The 21643-nt window shown below is 40.0% G+C and overlaps 1 protein-coding gene across 5 annotated transcripts in view; it reads left to right on the top strand.

The window, feature by feature from the left end:
* Wdr37 (WD repeat domain 37) overlaps positions 1 to 21294 on the top strand; it is a 67507-nt gene extending 46213 nt beyond the window's left edge. For all 5 annotated transcript variants that reach the window (XM_036186865.1, XM_036186862.1, XM_036186866.1 and 2 more), the window contains 3 exons: positions 13386 to 13520; positions 13980 to 14094; positions 18450 to 21294. In XM_036186865.1, coding sequence (XP_036042758.1) covers positions 13386 to 13520; positions 13980 to 14094; positions 18450 to 18581 — 382 coding nt within the window. In that variant the 3' untranslated portion in view covers positions 18582 to 21294. The remainder of the gene's footprint in view (positions 1 to 13385; positions 13521 to 13979; positions 14095 to 18449) is intronic.
* Positions 21295 to 21643: the final 349 nt, after the last annotated feature.

The raw sequence follows: 21643 nt of genomic DNA on the forward strand, positions 1-21643 counted from the left end.
TCTTTAACATGAACAGTTAAGAACTTATTTCTAGTTAATCTGAATTTCTGTATCTTGGGTTTTCTTAAGGCAAGGTATAGTTATATGAGCATCAAGATTATTAGCCCAGTTTTGTGATGCAATTTCTCAAGGAGTTGAGAGATTTTTTTTTTTTATCCCTTCTCACTTTCCCTTTCTGTCATCCATGTACTTTTACATGGTTTTGGTGCCTTTTTGCAAAATTAAGGTTTGAGATATAATGATTCACTGTAAGATAAAAAAAAAAATATAGCCAAATGGTCTCTTGAAATTTGTACTGTCATTATATTTGCTGGAAGCAGACAGAGCTCCTTGATGTCAGCTGTGCTTAAGGCTTTTACTTTTATCACACATTTTTTAGAAAGGACTAATAAGCCCTTTCATTTTTGATGTGTTGCATTGATTTTCACCCTGTATTATGACAGCTCTTCATTATAATAGGAATTCTACCATATTTGTATTTGTTAAATGTAGTGGTGTATCTGTTACTGGCTCAGTCTTTGGTAGCTCAGTGTTTACTAGTTTGTCTGAAGAATAATTTTAGGAACTCTATATAGTATTGTTTTACTAGTATCAAGAATGCAAAATTGTGTGCCTTGATCTTGGAAAAATAGGTGGTTACTTTGAAAATTTTGACATAGCAATTTCTGCTGGAGGCTGAAATGATTGTTTCCCCCATGAATTTCTATCTTAATAATCAACAGCTGGAACTAAAATTCAGTGCTTTTCTTCTGAAATGACTAACTCTTCTTTATAATAATGTGGCTTTTACCTGGTAGTGTAATTTAGTAGCCCAAACATCCTCTATCTAGCTCCCTTCTGTTGAACTGGACTCCACACAGATCTCAAACTAAATGGATTGTGGATGGATGATACATGTATGTGCAAGGAGCTCTTACTATTATGAAAGTTGTTGGGTTAAATCCACTTACTGTTCTTTGAGAGGAACATGTGAGATAGATAGATGTCTGTTTGATGGCTTATAAATAACCAAAGGCTCCCAGCTTCACTCCTCTGAGATTAATTCCTCTTGGTACCGTTGCCTTGTTTAAGAACTTGACATTCTCCCCTTTCCTCTTCACTATCTCCCTTTCTTCAGGTCCTGACCCCCTCTTTGTTCCCATTACTATGAAAAGGAACTGACAGTTGAGGCAGTCACTGGTCATTAAACTTCCTCCATGGGTGGCCAGTGACTAGTTTATATACCCACTGACAGTATTTATTTACAAGTGTGAATAAACTTTGGCATTGAAAACAGTCTGAAATTAGCTCAGCATGGATGAATATTTGAGAATGGAAGGTTTTTGTTTCTTTCTGGCTTTCTTTATACATAGTTGTAACTTTATTCTCAATGTGAGATTTGGCGATTTCTTCAAAAGAAACTGAAATGCATCTAACAACAACAACAATAAAAAAAACATGTTAAAATTGTAATGATTATTTTGAAGTTATGACATTTTTCTATGCCTTTATTGCCACGTGTCTGGTGGGAGGTAGTTACTACTAAGAACTAAATTCTAGGTGTACTCACCAAGGTAGAAAGGTTTTCTTTATGCTTTTAAAAAGAAATGTTTGGAAAATGACATTTTTAACTGGATGACAGTCGGGTTTAATTAGAACTACATTTTTTTCTTTGTCAAAGTAAGTCATCATGTGGGACTCACTTGGGTATAGGCCAGGGAGAAGTGGGTGGTTTTCTGCTGTCAAGCTGCTTTGTGATGGATATTTTGGAGGACTATACTTGTTTTTTATTTCAATTAATTTATTTGTTTAAATTAATTTTGTTTTTTGTTTTTGATATAAGGTTTCATGGAGCCGCGCTCTCTCCCTTAATAACCTCACTTAAACCTATGATAAAATCTTCTTTATTTTTAGTGCAGGCTAGCATTGAACTTGATGTATAGCTGAGAGTAAGCCCGAACTTTTGGTTCTCTGCTTGGACCTCCCAGGTGCTAGGATTACAGGCGAGCACCACTCTAGACAGTTTGTACTTAGTTTTCAAGTCTGCTTTGCTACTGGTGACTGCTTTTACACTCTCCTGTGTGAGGAGGAAGTAACCTGGAACCAAAGATACCAGTGAATAATGCTTTCTAGAGACCGGAGTATAGCTCTAGACGTGTGTTCACAAGTAGAAATGACTATTTGAGAAATAGATCAACCTGTAAGATTACAGTGGCCTCAAAACCACACCTGAGTTTTCTTTAGGGATTTAGCCCTTGAGAGGCTACTCATGTGCCAGTAGATGGCCCTACAGCCATGCACATACTGGTAGCCCTGAGTAGACTCAGTGGGTTAAAATTAAACACATGGAATTGGGAGGAAATAGTGATGGAGGTTAAGGGAGGAATTGGAGGAGAGGGAAGGGGGGTAGACTTGATTAAAAAACATTCTGTATATGTATGAAATTCTGTGTATATATTGCAATAAAAATAAATAAATGAATAAATCAAGGCTGAAAATAGCTAAGGCTAGTGGTATGGCATGAACTCCAATTTTAGATTTTCCTTGATTTAAAAAAAAAAAATTCCCCTTAGGGATTGGCCTAAATCAGAAGTTCCTGTTGTCTCCACCTGAGTACTAGGATCATAGGTGTGTTTGCCACTATGCTCAGCTTTATGTGTTAATGAGGATGGACCCCGGGGCTTTGTATGTGCTAGTAGCAAGCACTCTTCCAACTGAACTACATTCTAAGTCCATTTTCTCAGTTTAATTATTAGCTTAATTGTGTTGTACAAGCTCACAGGGAAACATAGTGGTCAGTGGGCAGAGGTAGCATGTAGCTGCACTGGTTTGTGCTCAAGTGTGGAATGGCTGGTGTGTACGTGTGTGTGTGTGTGTGTGTGTGTGTGTGTGTGTGTGTGTGTGCTTAAATGTATTAACTATGAATAAATGAATACGAGCACAGAAATGACCAATATATTAGACACATAGCTGCTGTATAAACATGTGGTGGGCACTGTGGATTGCAACTGTCTTGGAGTATGGTGAATACCATTCTCCTGGTATCTTGGGCTTAATGGGCAGGTCAGCTTGTCTGGGCCAGCAACTGTAGGAGCTCCTCACTTGGGCTTACTCCGTTGTAGTTCGAATAGGTAGTATGATACTATGTCAATACAAGTGATACATTTTTAAATTAAAGTTGCTTCTTATTCAGAATATAGTTTTCAAAAGCAAGAGATTGATTTATATATTTTGCTCTTTTTTTTTTATCAAGTTCAAGTTTGTTTTTTGTTTTGTTTTTATTGTTTTAAACTTTATTTTATAATTTAATTTAATTTTACATATCAGCCAGGGATTCCCCTGTCGTTTCTTCCCCCCACCATCCCCCCAGCCTGTCTCCCATTCCCATCTCCTCTAGGGCAAGGACTCCCCTAGGGATTCAGCTTAACCTGGTAGATTCAGTCCAGGCAGATCCAGTCCCTTCCCAGGCTGAGCGAAGTGTCTCTGCATAAGCCCCAGGTTCCAAACAGCCAGCTCATGCACTAAGGACAGGTCCAGGTCCCACTGCCTGGATGCCTCCCAAACAGTTCAAGCTAATCATTTGTCTCACTTATCCTGAGGGCCTGATCCAGTTGGGGGCTCCACAGCTATTGGTTCATAGTTCATGTGTTTCCATTAGTTTGGCTATTTGTCCTGTGCTTTTTCCAATCATGGATGCAGAGATCCACAGCCAGGCCCCAGGCAGAGCTCCAGGAGGGATTGTATGAGCGAGAATTGTTGAGACCAATATTTTGCTCTTTTTAAAGCCCTCATGCTGTAATCTTAGTTGGGAACCTGCAGCAGGAGGATGATGAGTTTGAGGCCAGCTTTGGCTGCATTGAGATCCTGTCTCCAATCAACCAAAGAAATGGGCTATTCAGAAACTGATAAACACGTATTGAAGGAATGAGTGCTTTTAAGTGGATGAGTTGATAGTTTTATTTTACCACAGACTATAAATGTTCTGATTCACTGAGACAGACAGGAGACATGTCCAAGTACAGATAGAATTGTTTGTTTGTGTGTTTGTTTGTTTGTTTGTTTGTTTGAGACGGAGTTTATAACAGCCCTGGCTGTCCTGGAACTTGCTTTGTAGCCCAAGCTGGCCTTGAACTCACAGAGATCTGCCTGCTTCTGCTTCCTGAGTGCTGGGATTACAGGCGTGTGCCACCACGCCTGGCCCCAGTCTAGGTAGAAACCACTTTGCATTGTGTGGAATCTGCAGAGTAGAAGTGAGAGGAACTGCCAAAAGCTCCAGCTTCTGCAGGAAAAGATGGTAATGATAATGGCATTAAAGCATGTTTTGGTCCTGGCACAGCCAGTACTGGTGGACATCCTGTCCAAACTTAGCTCAGGTAAGACGGTCTCCTGATCAGACTTGTAACTGCTGCCACTTCCTTTTTCAGTCATCTGCTGCCTGGATTTTCTGCTTTGCACCAGAGTGTAGTAGATCAGAATAACATGTCATTTAACTACCATCTTTGGGGAGCCAGCTCTTCCACATAAGTGATTTCTTCAGTAATCTCTCTCTCTCTCTCTCTTTTTCTCTCTCTCTTTGATTTTTTTTGAGACAGGGTTTCTCTATGTAGCTTTGTGCCTTTCCTGGAACTCACTCTGTAGCCCAGGCTGGCCTTGAACTCACGGAAATCTGCCTGCCTCTGCCTTCCAGTGCTGGGATTAAAGGCCTGCGCCACCACCTCTATGACATGGCAGCTTCCCTTTAAAATGACACTTACATTATGAACCAAATGAAACCACTTTTTGAAACCGTTTTTACTTATTGCTCTGGATGGTTACAAACAAGGTTTCACTTTAGAGCCTCACTGCTGCAAACACAATGACAATCCTTTGGAGTTATAATTAAGCAGAAGAAAAGTGATCATTTTACCACAGAAAGCAGAATCACTGTGGAAATGCCCTTTACTGTTTTCAAAAAGTGAGGTACTATATTTGTCTCAGGATGCATCTTTTCCAAAAGGGTTGAAACATGTCATGTGTTACACAGCTGTGAAATTTCATGAGGAAAAACATCTATCCTCAATGACTATTGTAGATATTAATTTCCATTTTAAAAGAGTGAGGTAGAATTCATTCGTTCAGAAGTGTGAAATGGACAGTTGCTGGCAGTGAGATGCACAGTGGGTAGGGCGGCTGCCACCATGGCTGTCATGTGCTAGCAGGAGCACTTGGGCTGCATCCTAGTGCTCTCACAGCTTATCTGTGGCAGTGATTCTGCCTGTTCCTTTTGGGGCAGGCACGGGTTTCCAGGAGGCTGTGGAGAGGAATCTGAAGCTTTGTTTTCAGGTGGAGGAGTATGGAAGGATACTGTAGAGCTGAACACTCTCTAGGAAGGCAGGGGAAGCTTCATGATGGCCATGTTCTCTGTCAGGCAGAGGCAGATGATATTTTGGATTCTGGTGGGTGAATGGTCTCCGTGGCTTTTGGAGTTTCCTGGAAATTAGTTGTGGAAGTCTCTGCAGGTAAAGTAGGGTTCTGAGGCTGGGTAGCATGGTACTTCTGCAGGTGTGGGCATGTACAGGTGTAGGGTCCTGAAGCCATTGCATCATCCTTGGAGAGGCAAGGGTGCAATGTAGTTGCTGGATTTGGTTGTGGTTTCCCAGTGAACACAAATGAAGTCAAACAGGCTAGAGGGATTTGAATTTTACAAGGTGTAATTATGAAGATTCTAGATCCATAACTGACTTTGAGTCTACCAGAATGTAGGCTGGACTCTGGAACTTTTTAGGAAGAAACCAGTGGTACCATGACTGCCAACACCTACCAGTCAGTGCTGGCGGGCTCCTAGAAAGCTTATATAATGCAAAGGATGGCAGAGGGCGGGATTGCCATCTGTAAGGACTCAACTGGCTTCTATGTGTCAGTGAGTGATACCCGAGCCTTAGCTTAAAAGGAGTATATCTTGGCCCCAGCTTGAGGAATACAAGTAGGGGTGGTGGAAGTTTCTGCCAGTATTCTGATGTATGGTTGGTCACACTAGGGCTGTTTACCCACTGAAGTCTTCAGGGTTGTGAAGGATAGAGGGTTTTGATGTCTGTATAATGGTTGCCCTTCAACTGCCAGTTCTCCAGTGACCAGAAGTAGACAATGTGTGAATTCTCCACATGTTAGCTGAAAGCAGAGAGCTGTTTTCTTGACTGGCTCTCTTTAAAGGCATGCTGCTTGTTAGAGAGTTGTGATAATAATCCATTCTGAACATTTTGTTGGCTTGTCCTTTGGAAACAGGGTCTCACTTGTAGCCTAGGCTGAACTGTAGCTCATTACATAGCACAGGCTAGCCTCAAACTTCTGGCAACTCTGCTGCCTCATCTTTTGAATACTGGAATTATGGTATGAACTGTCATGCCTGGTTTCATTCTGAACTTTAAACGTGACATTTTTGTTTTCAGTCTGCCTTGCTGGCCTAAGCATAGAACCCATGGGTGCCTTCCTGACACTCATCTTATTATTCCTCTAGCCTTCTCAGTGTAGTTTGCTATAAAAAGTGTCCCTTACCACAGTTTCTAGCATCTATTTCTGTCCGTGGGAAGTAGGAGTGTATGTTCTACACGTACATAGTGTGTATACATATGGATGTACACATTTTACATCACCACCTCTTGAGAGGCATTCTCATGATGTGTGGAGCTTGTTTTTCCTTGGGTCTCAAGCTGTAGTTAGCTGCTCTCAGCAAACACAGTCCAGTATTGGCTAGGTAGAAGTGGCTCCATTTTCAAGTTGGGAATCATTTTTGGTCAGCTTCCTTGTTTGGGAATGAAGATGTTTCTCAGGCCCTGGAACAGTCACTGCTGACCCAAGAGTGGGCACAAGGACCCAACTGGCATACTCGGCTCTGTGTGGTGCCACTTAGCGATTCATTTTTTGGTTTAGCAGGAGTAATTTTTCTGACAACTTGAGATTTTTGCAAATCTGTTAATATTTAAGAGTGAAAAACATTACAATACATTGTAGTAGTTTTACTTCCTCTAATCACTTCATTGAATAAAACTTGTCTGCATTATATTAAGATATTCATTACATTTGTGTGTGTTATGTGCATGTGTGTATATGGGATGCTTGGGCACATGGAGATATGTCTGGAGGTTAGCTTGTGAGAGTCAGTTCTCTCTTACCATATGGATTTGGGGAATCATATTCAGGCTGTCAGTCTTGATGGCAAGCACTTTTATTCTCTGAGCCATCTCATGAACCCACGTATTATATTAAAAATTGTTAATGAAATGTAATTTATGTTTCAGAAACATAGAACCTTTAAAATTCTTATATACAAAAATGAATACATAATGTCTGCTATTGAAATGTTAGTCACTATTAATTATCGGCAGTCTTGGGCCAAGAAAAGAAATGGAAAGTTAAATAATCAAAACCCAAGGGAGGTCACTTCTCACCAAGTTTAAACAATACATTTGTTGCCAATTTTTAAAAAATTATTGGTATAATTAAAAGTATTCTAAAATTACAATGTTTTTAAATTAGAAAGACCAGATTTCAAGAAAGCAAATGAGCCTTTGACTCTTGATATTGTAAGAATGACATTATTGTATGAATCTTTTTTTTTTTTTTTTCAGTTTTTTTGAGACAGGGTTTTTCTGTGTACCCCTGGCTGTCCTGGAACTCGCTCTGTAGACCAGTCTTGTCTTGAACTCAGAGATCCACCTGCCTCTATCTCTTGAGTGCTGGGATTAAAGGTATGTGCTACCATCTTGCTGTGGGATGTTCTGCATGTTAAATGTGTTGCTCTAATTGGTTAATAAATAAAACATTGATTGGCCAGTAGCCAGGCAGGAAATATAGGCGGGACAAGGAGAGAGGAGAATTCTGGGAAGTGGAAGGCTGAGGCAGAGAGATGCTGCCAGCCGCTGCCAGCCGCTGCCATGAAAAGTGAGATGTAAGGTACAGGTAAGCCACGAGCCACATGGTAATTTCTAGACTAATAGAAATGGGTTAAGATAGAAGAACTAGATAACAAGAAGCCTGCTGTGGCTATACAGTTTATAAGTAATATAAGTCTCTGTGTGTTTACTTGGTTGGGTATGAGCGGCTTCGGGACTGGCGGGTGAGAGATTTGTCCTGACCCTGGACCAGGCAGGACCAAAGAAACTCTAGCTACACCACCTCCCATCTTATTGTATGAATCTTATTGTTTTAAATTTTTAGTAATAATTTTAAATACATTTGTATTTTCAAACTTATTTTTATCTTTGTATTTGAAAAGGTTCTTTCTAATATAAACAGTCTTAAGAATTTAGCCCTGTTGGGTGTGATGGTGCACACCTAGAATCCCAGCAGAGGCAGGTGCATCCTTCTGAGTTCAAGGCCAACCTGGTCTATCCATAAGTTCCAGGTCTACTAAGGCTGTAGTGAGATCTTTAACCCTGCCCTAAACACACTGCTCTAGAGTGCTCAGAAAGTACAGGGGCCAGTGGGCCAGTGTTCATCGTGACTATCTCGGATGGTTGCAGCTTCACATTGGCTGCTGGCAGTGCAGTTTAGCTCTCAATTACATCTGCACCTCAGACGGAAGGGTCTTTCATTAAAAAGGGATAAACATGGCCAGCTTCTCTAGAATGGAGGTCTCAAAGGCAGTGGTTTTTCCCTCTTCTCTGGTCCATGTTTCCTCACACAGAGTGAGACCTGGCACACAGAAGATGCTTAGTAAGTACTTTCTAGATGAGCAGGTCTTTAGTCATTTAGATTGCAGACTTCTGTTACTCCTGAGGAGGGAAGGTTCCAAGGTTGTGACTAATCGAGACTATTAAAATAGTGTTAGATGCTAGCAGAAGTAATTTGTTCCCCAGGGAACAGTTGAATTTACTGAAAAAGAATGTGGTACAAGTTCAGCTTCTCCTTTGATGCTTTTGTTTGTTTTTATCTAATTTTCTAAATGGGGAGTTTAGCCATCAAGAAATACTCAGAAATATGTTTCATTCAGATACGTTTTTTTTTTTTTTCAGTTTTTTAAAAATTTTATTAGGCTGGCCTCGAACTCGTGATCCTCCTGCTTCCGCCTCCTTCACCAAATCCTACCGGTGTGCGCCACCACAACAGATATCTTTTTTTCTGTTGGTTAATTAGGCTTCTGATCTTCGAACAGAGGCTGCGTAAGTTCTGAAAATTACAGATAATAGGAAAAGAAAAAAAAAAGTACTACTTTTGAAGATTCTGGCATGTCTACATAATAGGTTACTAGGGTGTGGGCTCATGTTACCTGTTAGGAGTTTGGTTCTGAATAGATAGTTTGGAAAGCAGTTGTCAGGAAGGAAGCTGCCAGTCTAGACTTTGGGTACAGGGCATGCAGTTGCCCTCTTCTCTGCTTTCTGTAGTGTTGTGCAGTGTTCTGGGTTCTGGCTTGGCTGGTTGGGACATACTTTGGTTGGCAATTCCAGACTGCTCTGTTTGAAAGTTGAATCTATTGTTCAATCTAGATGAAGATATGCACTTGGATATTAATGCTGGAATACACTTGAACAGTTGACAGGTCAGAGCTGTAAAGATCCAATGATACCATTACCTACATTCTTGAAAAGAAAAATTTAAAAACATGTTTTTATGCATGAGTATTTTGCTGAAATGTATATATGTGCACCTGGTGTTCTCAAAGGTCAGAAGAGGGTGTAGGATCCCCTGGAACTAGAGTTACAGATGGTTGTAAGCTACCATGTAGGGTCTGGAAATCAAACCTGGGTCCTCTGTATGAGTAACAAGTTCTCTTAACTGATGAGCCAACTCTACATTTCCACATACATTCTTTAAAAAAGAAAAAAAACTACTAATTTTTTTGAGATTGGTATAATTAATCATTTCCTTTTCTCTTTCCTCCCTCCAGACCCTCCCATGTACCCTTCCTTGTTCTCTTTTAAATTCGTGACCTCTTTTTTAAAAAAAATTGTTGTTATATGTATATATGGTAATGCACGAAACAAGCCCCGAAAGATTTTTAAGAGCCAGAGGATCATGGAGTTTGCTATGAGACTGTGTCTCTTAGCAATGTCATAAGCTGCACCCTAAACGTGAGCTGAACAAGGACAGCAACTATAGGCATCCTAAACTGGACAGGGGAAAGACCACATTTTTTTGAAAGATGGATTATGTGTGCTGGAACACAGATGCCTGTGTTCTAATAGAGGATGTCCTGTACACTTGTGTTTCTACTTAAGGAGTGCTTACTGTCTGTAAACACCAGATCATCTGCTCTACACATACAAAATTGTTCTTTTGTAGGAACTTAAATTTTAAAAACAAGGAATGGCAACCCAGTAGTCAATTTTTGACACGATGCCAGAAAAGCACACTGCATTAGCTTTTCATGGTCCAGCATTTTCCACATCATACATTTTTTTTTCTTAGCAGTGAAATTTCGGCAGATTGTTATGCAAAACAGTTTTGTGTCTCTGTGTGACTGAGAAGACAGCTGTTAGTCCTAATGAGGAGTGCTAGCATTACAGTATTTCCGTTGATTGAGACCCACGGAGGGAGCAGAATGTTCCAGATCAGGCAGTGGTGTGTGGTGAGAAGGTACCATACTGTCAGCTGGAAGTACATGCTCGGCTGCTCTCCTCGACAAGATAAATGAGTTTTGCTGGAGTTTGGCAGAGTCTGAAGCTTTTCCAGTGAGTGGTTGTAGCTCACTAGCCTCCCTGTGGGACCCACAGTCCAAGGGTGCCTTAAAACTACTGCGTTTTTGCCAGGTTTTTCTTTTGATGTCCTACAATACCCGTCAGCATTGTGATTTATTAAAAACCTAATGTCTTTTAGCATTTCATTAACATAAGGTCACATAATCTTTTGTTGAAGCTTTTTTCTCTACATTAATTGAGTGAGGTGCTAGCTGAAATTTAACTTGGCCAAAACCTCCTAGAACACACTGCAGACAGAAGTCAATGGGCATCTTTACCTCATGCTTTTCAAATATCTGGCAGAAGGAGAAGCTCCTTAAATGTTCCTGTAACCTTTGCTACACCTTATTTAGAGTCAGGCCCTGTGCTGTTATTTGTTTAAAGAAAGAATACATGGGGTTGGAGAGATGTCTCAGTTGTTAAGAGCACTGTCTGTTCTTCCAGAGGACTTGGGTTCAATTCCCAGCACCCGCATGATGGCTCACAACTGTCTGTAACTCCAGTTCCAGGAATCTGACACGCTCACACAGACATACATGCAGGCAAAACACCAATGCATATAAAATAAAAATAATCATTAAAAATACCAATAAGTCAATCATGTTTTTAAGGTCTGTCCATATATCCATTTCTCCCCTTATCATATGTTGCTGTGTGATATGTGCCTTATGCCTTATCCAGATGTAGTGCAATAGTTTCTAACCCAGGTGGTTTTGTTTTCCTGGAGACATTCACTGTTGATTGTCACATGTAGAGACGAAGTACCCACTGATACCAGATGAGCTAAGACAGGGAGGCTGCTATACCACACAGTGCCCAAGATACCCCACCATCAGAGAACAATCTTACCCAGTGCCAGTTCCAGTTGAGTAATTGGGATGGGCAAATTTGTGTTGCAGATGCCTGTGTGATGGCAAAGACTGTCTTCTAGAAGGCAAGATGTGTTATATGAAAATAGTGTTGCCCCTGTATTAGTCCTGATTATGTTCTGTGACCTCAGTGTTGTGCCAGAGTTTATTGTCAGGTCTTGTTGAAAACCCTTTGGTTGTTAGTAGCTCCACTGGTGGTGTAGTTTAAAATTCTTGATTAGTGTAGTAGAACTTAGATTTAATTAGCACTTAGCTGTGCCTGTTTAAATAATAGAGTTTGTATAAATTGGACCTAGTTCCCATTAAGAGTCTGAATAGAGCATGGAATCACATCTTAGTACAGATTTGGGATAGGGACAAGTGGCATTTAATTAGAATTTGGGAGTTCCAAGCAGTTGATGTGTAAATTTAAGATGTAGAAACCAAACTTTTGCTCATGTAAATTAATGATTTGTGGAGATAAGAAAACAGCATATCCAGGTTTACCTGATTGTCATCTTGTAGGGCAACTTCAACAGCTTGTGAGTAGTGAGCCTTCATACAGAATGGATGGCTCTGGATTATGTAGAGGTGAGGGACAGCTGTAGAGGTGAGGGTGAAGTCTTGAGAGGCTCCTGCATTGGCATCTTTGGATGTACTGATTTGGGCCTGGAATCAGGCAGTGTTCTGCTTTGTGTACCAATGTGGAGAGATTGGATATTAACATATTAGCATATTATCAACATATTAACCAAAATGCATAGTCAACACTGCATCAGGCAGGAAGCAGGATCTTCAAAGTCCCACTACAGAGGTGAATGGTAAAATGGAGACTCACCTGCATTCAGTCAGAACAGTAGCATTGTCTAGGTATTCTTCCATGACATGCTGGGTTGCATTTTAAAGGATGGACTATGAGTAAGTATCTCACTTCGTAGTTCATGGGAAGTAGGCTTCAATCACATTTTCTTACAGAACTTGCCTGTGAAGAGAGGTGATTGAGTTGAGACTTTTCTGCTTCAAGTGCCATTTTATCATTTCAGTCCTGTCTCTGAACAAGTGATTGATGACTTTGGTTTGAAAGGAAGGGTTGTATCACAAGTTAAACAAATAGGCCACAGTCACTTCTAACTGGGACAACTTTCCCAATGACTAGTGGTGTTCTGTGTGTGCACTTTGAGGCCATAGGTCACCATCTAGGATCTTGCTCTTCACATTACTTTTTGAGACCAATTATCTCACTGAACCTGGAGTTCACAGATTTCAGAAGACTGTCAGGCTAGCAAGTTCCAGGGATCCTCCAGTCTCCACCTTCTTCTCAGTTCTAGGATTACAAGTGTTCTGCTGCTGTTTTTTTGTTTTGTTTTGTTTTGTTTTTTTAACTTGTGACTTAATGCTTATGTGGCAAACATTATTGACAGACCTGTCTCATAGGTTTATCTTACTTGGAAAAAATGTCAATTAAACTTCCTTGCTGCTGTGAGTTGCCTAGTGTTTTCCCTAACTCTGATGTTTTGATTAAATTGGAAGTTACAATTAAAGTGGCTTTTTACTTCACTCATCTCATCAGACCTAAATATATAGAACTTTTGGCAGGCTGTTTAATCCACATTTTTCCAGTAACTTCTTTGCTGCACTGTCTGAGGATGATAGGACAAAGTAGACATAGACTGCATTTTCCTGCCCAGTTGGGAAATTAAGCAAGGACCCTTCCTTATTTAACATATTTACAAGGAGAGTTTAATAAGCATGCACAGGTTGCAGAGTAGAAGTGTAAACCTGCACATCTCCAACCTCCTTGCCCTCTATTGCCCCCTAGAAGCAAGACTTTGTGTAGTATGCGCTATGGGGGATGGTTGGTGAACCCTGCACTCCAACTGCTGATGTGTTTGACCTTTACCTGTAGTACTGTGACCTCTGCTGTGTTCACTGTGGGAGACAACGTTGTTTCAGGCAGTGATGACCGCACAGTAAAAGTCTGGGATTTGAAGAATATGAGATCTCCAATTGCAACAATTCGTACAGACTCTGCCATTAATAGGTAAGGATTGATTGTAATTTATTGTCTTGTTTAATGATACAGCCTGTGGGTAGGGGGTTCACTGAGCCTAGAAAATGTATTTTATTGATCCTCTTATGTGAATTCAGTATCCATAAGTACTTAACCTTACTCATCACAGTATTACATTGATGTAGTAAGACTTAAAAGAGTCAGAATAGGCCTTTGGTGGCCAGATGCTGTAGGGCTTTGTTTACTTACTGAGAGGCTCTGTCTGCTGTTGGGCAGTGTGTGTCTGTGTAGAGTCCACGTGTTATCTGGCAGGTAGGTGTACCATAGTCTCTTATCCAGGGTTGTAGGCAGACTGTCCCTGTGGTTTGCTAATTTAGTTTGCCTTGAAAGGTGAAAAATGTGGCCTTTACTACTGCATTATTATCTATAAATTCAAAATACTACGCTGTCAATATTTTACATAAACTTGTTTTTATATCTTTTTTGTAGGATCAATGTATGTGTTGGCCAAAAAATCATAGCCCTCCCCCATGACAACCGGCAAGTGCGATTGTTTGACATGTCAGGAGTGCGACTAGCCCGGCTTCCCCGGAGCAGTCGGCAGGTATGGGTTACAGTGTGTTCATGGTGCAAAAGAGAATTGCAGTTCCATGTTTTACGTCAGTGCTGCCCTAGAGAAACACAAACAGATCACATTAAAACTAGAGACTTCCACATGAGAAAAATTAGCTTTAGCATGTTTTTTTTTTTTAATTTTTTAAAATTTTTAAATTTTTTTTTTTTTTTTTTTTAATTTTAAGACAAAAGAGTTTCTCTGCAAAGCTCTAGCTGTCCTAGAACTCAATGTGTGTAGACCAAGCTGGCCTTGAACTCAGAGATCCACCTGCCTCTGTATTCCAAGTGCTGAGATTAAAGGTGTGCACCACTACCACCTGGCTACTTTAGTATGTATTTTATGAGATGATGAGCTAGTTATAAATTGGTGGGAACTACTGGAGATGGGATACCTACTTCCACCTCCAACCAGAAAAACATCTTTTTATGGTTGGGTGTCACAGGAAAAAGAAGTTCTATTTTTCTTATAAATTACGAAATTGCTTCTTGTTATCAAATGTGACATACAGAAATTTGGTGGGTACTTCTGTGTGGTTTATTTAGATCACGCCAGAATGCCCTCATTCATGGCTCCAGGGAACAATTAGCACTGTGCCCTCAAGATTTTGATGCTCTATGAAGTGGGAGCTGGGGCTTCAGTATGTATTATATGGGTTGATAAGTAGTGGAGGCAGAGAGGTTATAATGAACACTCCTTTCTTTAGGCTGTGTGTTTTACTGAGATTCCCAAAGCATAGTGTCTTAGTTAGGGTTACTATTGCTGTGATGAAACACCATGACCAAAGCAACTTGGGGAGGAAAGGGTTTATTTGGCTTACGCTTCTACATCACTGTTCATCATCAAAGGAAGTCAGGATAGGAACTCAAACAGGGCAAGAACCTGGAGGCAGGAGCTGATGTAGAGGCCATGGAGGAATGCTGTTTACTGGCTTGTTCCTCATGACTTGCTCAGCCTGCTTTTTTATAGAACCCAGGACCACCTGCCCAGGATGGCACTACCCACAATGGGCTGGGCCATCCTACAATCACTAATTAAGAAAATGTCCTACAGCTGGTTCTTATGGAGACCATTTTCTCAACTGGTCGTCTCCTTTCAGGTGACTCTAGCTTGTGTCAAGTTGACATAAAACTAATTCTGCTTTGTTTTTCTTCGGATCATCCCTGAATGTCACTGTGATGTCTGATGAGTCAGTCAGTACATTCTGTTAATGGATCCATTCCTTGGTCCCTCCAGGTTGCTTGCCTACACCTTTGAGCATTGCTTGTGCCTTTTACAAATTTCTCCCATTGCTGTCCTCTGCTTTTCTTCTAATTCCTTCTTGTTTGCTTCAGAGTACAGTTCATAAGCCACAAGCCAGCTTTGTATCAACTGTGTACTGTAAACACTGGAGATAAGGATGAGTTTGGAGATGTAGTAGTGGGAAGTAGGAATTAACTACCAATATGTCACCCTTTTCTCTTTAAATGGCACATGATTTCTCAAGCATGGTAGTCCTTCCAGCAGTGGTGTTTCAGTCACTCTTGGTTGCCACTCTTGGAAGTGTGCTGCCCAGGATACTTACTATTTTTTACTTCTTTGAGTGTACATTGTAGGAAAATCCCCATAAAATCAGAGTGAAATCATTTCACAACCCTGCAGGGCCATGAATTACCTTCCCACCAGAGTTTTAGTTACGCCTTCCGTGTGGTTATTGGTATTAACATGTAAAGAAAGCGTTTGTGAAGAGACTGGTGACAGTGTGTGCTACTTTATAGTGATATTTTATTTGTACTGAAATGTGATTTTATTTGTATATTAATAAAGTTGCCTTGGGGTCAGAGCAAGCCATAGCAGAAGCTGGGCGGTGGTGGTGCACGCCTTTAATCCCAGCACTTGGAAGGCAGAGCTAGGTAGATCTCTGTGTGTTCAAGGATACAGCCAGCATGGCGACACACGCCTTTAATCTCAATACCAACTATAGACGACCTGGAGGTCTGTACAGACAGGCAGTGATGAATAGGTCATGTGGTTGGGTTTACAACCAATGAGAAGGCAGAACAGAAAGTCTATAAAAAAGACAGGACACAGGAAGTAGGCCTCTTTCAGATAGGAAAGACAGCAGCAGCAGTGAAGGGTAAGGTTTTCAGCTCTCAGCTATTGCTCTGACCTCTTGGCTATTAACTCTGTATTTGGCTCTGTGTTTCTTTTTAACAAGATGGTTACATCTACACTACTTTATTATTCTGATGATTTCTTTTCCCTCAAGAAAGTAAGGAGTTCTAAGTAGAACTTTGTGGTCCGAATTCCACCCTAACCTGTAAAATATTAAACTTTGCTGCAATTGTAGAATTTTTGTGCCTGGGTTTATTTTTCATATTGCAGTATGTGAAATAGGTTTATTTTAAGATTGACTAATAACATTTAACTTTGTTTTAGACCTGTAATTCTTCTTCAAATAAATAAGTAGAGTTTTAGTATTACAGTTGGACATCATTTGCTCACTGTTGTAGGTGCTTTTTAAAAACAGAAAACCAAAACAGAGCATGTCTGGCTGGTTCTCAACCTTCCTAATGCTGTGACCCCAAACCATACAGTTATTTCCATTGCTACTTCATAACTATAATTTTGCTACTGTTATTTTGAGGACAGCCTGGTCTACAGAGCAAGTTCCAGGACAGCCAGAGCTATACAGAGAAACCCTGTCTTAAAAATCCAAAGGGGAAAAAATAAATCGTGATGTAAATACCCGTGTTTTCCAATGGTCTTTTGGGGGTCGTGATCCAGGGGTTGAGAACTGCTGATGTATGGGGAAGCTTGTTTTCTTCACTAGTGGATTCTGAACCCAGAGCTATCACTCCTGTTAGGTAAGCACGCTATAACTGAGTTACACCCCAGCCCTTTAAATTTTACTTTTAGAGACTTACCCAGGCTGGTATCAACTTAGGTCCTCCTGCCTGAGCCCCTAAAGTAGCTAGTTTACAGGTGCGTGTGCCACCATACCCAGTGAAAATGACAGGTGATTTAAAATTATTTTACTTTGGGGAGAGTGTGGATAGCATTCCCAAGTTTTTCAGGGAAGTAGATAAATAAGTGGGATCCTGTGTGGCCAGAGTCCTAGGGCTTTTAATAAAGGAATGCCTGTTGTGACTATCCATAATAGTGTGGAGTAGCCCCACTCTGTGTGTTTGAGTGGATGACCCCCTTTTCTGGGTGCTTGATGATGCTGTGACCATATAGTGTGTGGAAATTCCCCTTCCGTCATCGGTGAGTGTTCACTTGTTAGATGCATGTGGCTTTCAGCTTTCTTCTTGGCTGGATGGCCATTTTCTCTCACCTAGTTGTCCAGTACCCGATTTCAGTATTCTTCGAGAATACCATGCATTTATCTTTTAAGTAGTTCCTGTCTAAATGCATGGTTTTACTGCCAACTAATGGATGTAGATGTATTTTCCTTAAAACAAACAAACAAACAAACAAACAAACAAACTCTCAACAAAGAATCAATGAAAGATTCTTTCATAGTTAAGACACCTTCATAATTTGTCACACAGGGCTTTCTTTATAGTTAGTTTTACAGCCTGGATGAGTCCCCTATTTGTATAAACAGTATTTATATTGAATGTTTACAGAAGAACATCTTGTCCAACTCTTGCTGAGTATTTCTTTTACTTGATAAATACCTGTCAGGTCTACTCAATCCCTGTGCTTTATTGTATAATAACAACAAAATATTAGAGCTATTACATTAATTTATGGGTAATTCCTGCTGTGTAGTGTGCAAACATTCTAAGTGTTGGGCTTTATTTTAAGTTCTCAAATATTTGTACAAACACAGCATATAACATTGTAAGTTTTGTAAACTATTTTTTAGTAATTTCCTCCAACATTGTGATACTTAATTTGAATCCCTGAGGATTCTAGAATAACTGAAGAGGCCATTTCTTATTTTTGTTTCATCCTGTTCATGTCTGTATTTTTCTAGTTCTTTTATTATCTGAACTATTTATTTACTAAACGATATTTGAGGTCTTTGAATTTGGTTTAGTGTGTCTGAAAATAAGTCTTGTAGCTTTATCTGTTCATTTAAAAAATTCAAAGTGAACATTTATTTTTGTGTGTGTGACTATAATACTCTGATTTTCTTGAAGACAGACTAATCATGGCTTTTGGTATGAGCCCCTTATTCACTCACCTGTTCCAGTGGCACACACTTCACCCTTGCTCCTGTCAGCTTGCTCCTGGCAAGCCTGTTACCATGCTGCATAGTAGTTTTCGGCTCACTTGAGCTACTCCTAGCATGGTGAAAGTGTTACATTTTGTTTCAGGAATAATGCATTAATTCTGTTTCGTGTGTTTATTCCTAGGGTCACAGACGAATGGTGTGCTGCTCAGCGTGGAGTGAAGACCACCCCATATGCAATCTTTTCACATGTGGGTTCGATAGGCAAGCTATTGGTTGGAACATCAATATTCCTGCATTGTTACAAGAAAAATAAGTCACTGGTGTTCCTTAGTTTGAAGTTTGCCATGGACCTTTGATTCATGCAGGCTCTTCTGCATATTAATCAGCCATTATAGTGAGAGTTTGGCCCTGAGAAGGGTGCCTTGTATATGTTCTTTTCACATCGTGCCCAGCTTGCATGAAATGTACAGAGAGATGTGTGATTCTGTTTTTTATTTTTGTCTTGTGTATATTGGTATCCTCTGGTCAGTAGAAGTGAAGTTCACCTCCCATGTAGCATACAAAATGCTTTGAGTTGTTGACGTTGACAGACAAGCAGTAGGGCATTACATTACATTATATGAATTAAATGTGAACTGTGTACCTGTTGTGAGGCATACCCAGTCTGTTACATTGTCTGGAGTAACTGTCCATATCTACCTTGTCCTGGGAAGACTGCAGAGCTCATTTGCATTGGCTATGGAGAGGCAGGACTGATAAAGATTTCAGAATTGGTTTGTGTGAAGTTGGAACATGTGCCGTTGTGTAATAATTCCATTTCAGCTCTTAACTTTTGTTCCAGTTCTGTAAAAGTTAGCTGGATTTACAACATTTGTACAGAGTTTCTTTTGAGAAGAAAACATTTCTGTTCTTTTATACAAAAGGATTTCAGTTTCCTGAGGTCTCATACAAGTAAATTTTAAAATATGATTCTAATCACTGATTTTAGATGTTAAACAAAATTCAAAGCACTTTAATTTATAGTTGTGTTTATAAACAGATTTTAGAAGTTTCCAATGACTTATCCATTGAATGTGACTTGCCCTTTATACAAAGGCCCTGCTACCTGAAGACAGAATCTTATTTATTTTCTACACCTTTGATTTGCATATTTCTGAATGGGTTCACTTCCTTGGTGGTATCTGAGAGCCAAGAATGCAAATAAATGAGCACTACCTCAAAATAAATATTGGGAAAACTTTGGAGTCTCACTGTTGCCTAGATAGAGCACTTGGATTTAAAGCTGGAATATTGAATTCAATGTAGAAGGCAAGAAAGACAATCATACCAAACATGTCCTGAAGGTGAAAGGCTCTCTTGTTAGGCTGGAAAAGGGACAGCCATGGCTGACAGTTCATAGGCAACAATAAGTATTTGTCTAGAACAGCTTGGATACCTCTCAGTGCCAATCCTACTACTGCACAAGTGAGCCTTTCCTTCTTGCCTTCTAGAAATCACTGTTCATCTGATATTTATAAGTGTATTTCTTACAGAGTTACAGTTTTGATAGAGACATCTCAGTTACTGCCCCTCGTACTTTACTCTTTCATACCGCCCTTTGTAGATTAACCACTTGGGGAGAAGAGAAAAGGTAGTATGCTGTTATGGTTACCCCACCTAATACCTCTCCCTCAGGTCCCTGTTTTTTCTTTGGGTGGCACAGGAGGGCACCTGAACTAGTAAGTGGTAGGAAGTTTGGTATAAGATGTGTATTGTTGTGCATAGAACATGTGGGTGTCCTTTGGTGGCACTTTCCAGGACTGAGAACTTGATTATTGGGGACCAAAGGAGCTGATATTAGGAACTCCACATCTGACTCATTTAAAATGATGCTTTGAGTAATTTTTTTTCCAACTAAAAAAAAAATGTATTTTTAAAGTCTGACCCTTTCTGATCACAAATCTCACCATGGAGTGTTTGATAACTGAGTCAGACTGGTCACTGTAGTTGATTACATTTTTAAGACCTAGCTCTGGCTGTTTTGAATGTATTTTGCTTGATGGTGGAGTACTGTAGGATGATGTCACCAGTGGCCTGCTTTACCTTAAAGCCACAGGGTTTTCAGATCCCCTCCATTCTATTATATTCACAGTGTTGTTAATGATGGTGACAAGCCAATGTTCGTATGTTCCTTGTATCTTAATCTGAAAGTCTAGGTATAGTTAGGAGCATTGAAAAAAACATATGCAAATACAAACAGCAAAATCAAACATAAGAACCAGATCTCTGCCAGACACAGTGTTGAAGCTTTAAAAAATTTCTGTTGGTGACCATTTAGTTCTATGCAGACTAGTGACCTTCACTGCCAATAGCTGCTTATTTTCTTTGGCTAACTGGAGGGACCAGCCTCTGACACAGAAATGAGGCTCTCCACTCATTTCCAGAAGACCCTAATGGTGCTCGACTAGAGTGCTCAGGAGCAGGATGGGACTTGTGTGTCATCTGTTCGCATCCATTGCTGTTGAGGTCAGTGTTACCTTTAGTTTATGACTAGCACAGGCTTGTGCTCACTAATGTGTGCAGGCTTGTGTGCATGTGGCTAAGGGTAAGTCATGCTATCAGCCACATGTGATCTCATTAAAAATAGTGTTTGGAAATAGGAACACTATTATGTGCTAGAGTGTCCAGAATTTCATTTAATAATGGAGGGGAAATGTGTGGTTATTAAATGTGCATTGATACAAGATTTCCCAAGAGATTTCTTGTTGGATAGAGTTACCACCAATCCCCCATCTTAACTGCTGCATCCCAGTTTCTGTAGAGTCCAAAAAGCTCTGTACATATTTGGGAATCTGAAAACTATGTAAATCATTTGTTACTCAAGTCTGTGAAGAAAAAATTTTGCTTTGTTTTGTTTTTTTGAGGGAAAAGTGCATTTATAAGTGTTCTGTGGAATCAGTTATCTTTACTGTATTGATGTAATTGTTTGTAAATGTTCAGTGTCTTCATTGAAATATGAAGTTCATTAAAACATTTGTGTTCTGTAATTATTATTATAAAGGTTTATGTTATTGGGAGTCTTATGTTTTTGCTCCTCATGTATTACTTTGTGAAGCATTGTTGACAGTAATATAGAAACATCAGTTGTCCGGAAATTGAGTGAACTGCTTATAATGCCTCTTTGAAATTTTTTTATCTTAGACTTTAAACCCAGTTACATTCTTTTTGTTTGTTTGTTGGTTTTTTTGTTTTGTTTTGTTTTGTTTTGTTTTTCGAGACAGGGTTTCTCTGTGTAGTTTTGTGCCTTTTCCTGGAACTCACTTGGTAGCCCAGGCTGGCCTTGAACTCACAGAGATCTACCTGGCTCTGCCTCCCAAGTGCTGGGATTAAAGGCAT

The sequence above is a fragment of the Onychomys torridus genome, chromosome 5 (assembly GCF_903995425.1).
Source record: "Onychomys torridus chromosome 5, mOncTor1.1, whole genome shotgun sequence".
In the NCBI taxonomy this organism is placed as follows: domain Eukaryota; kingdom Metazoa; phylum Chordata; class Mammalia; order Rodentia; family Cricetidae; genus Onychomys; species Onychomys torridus.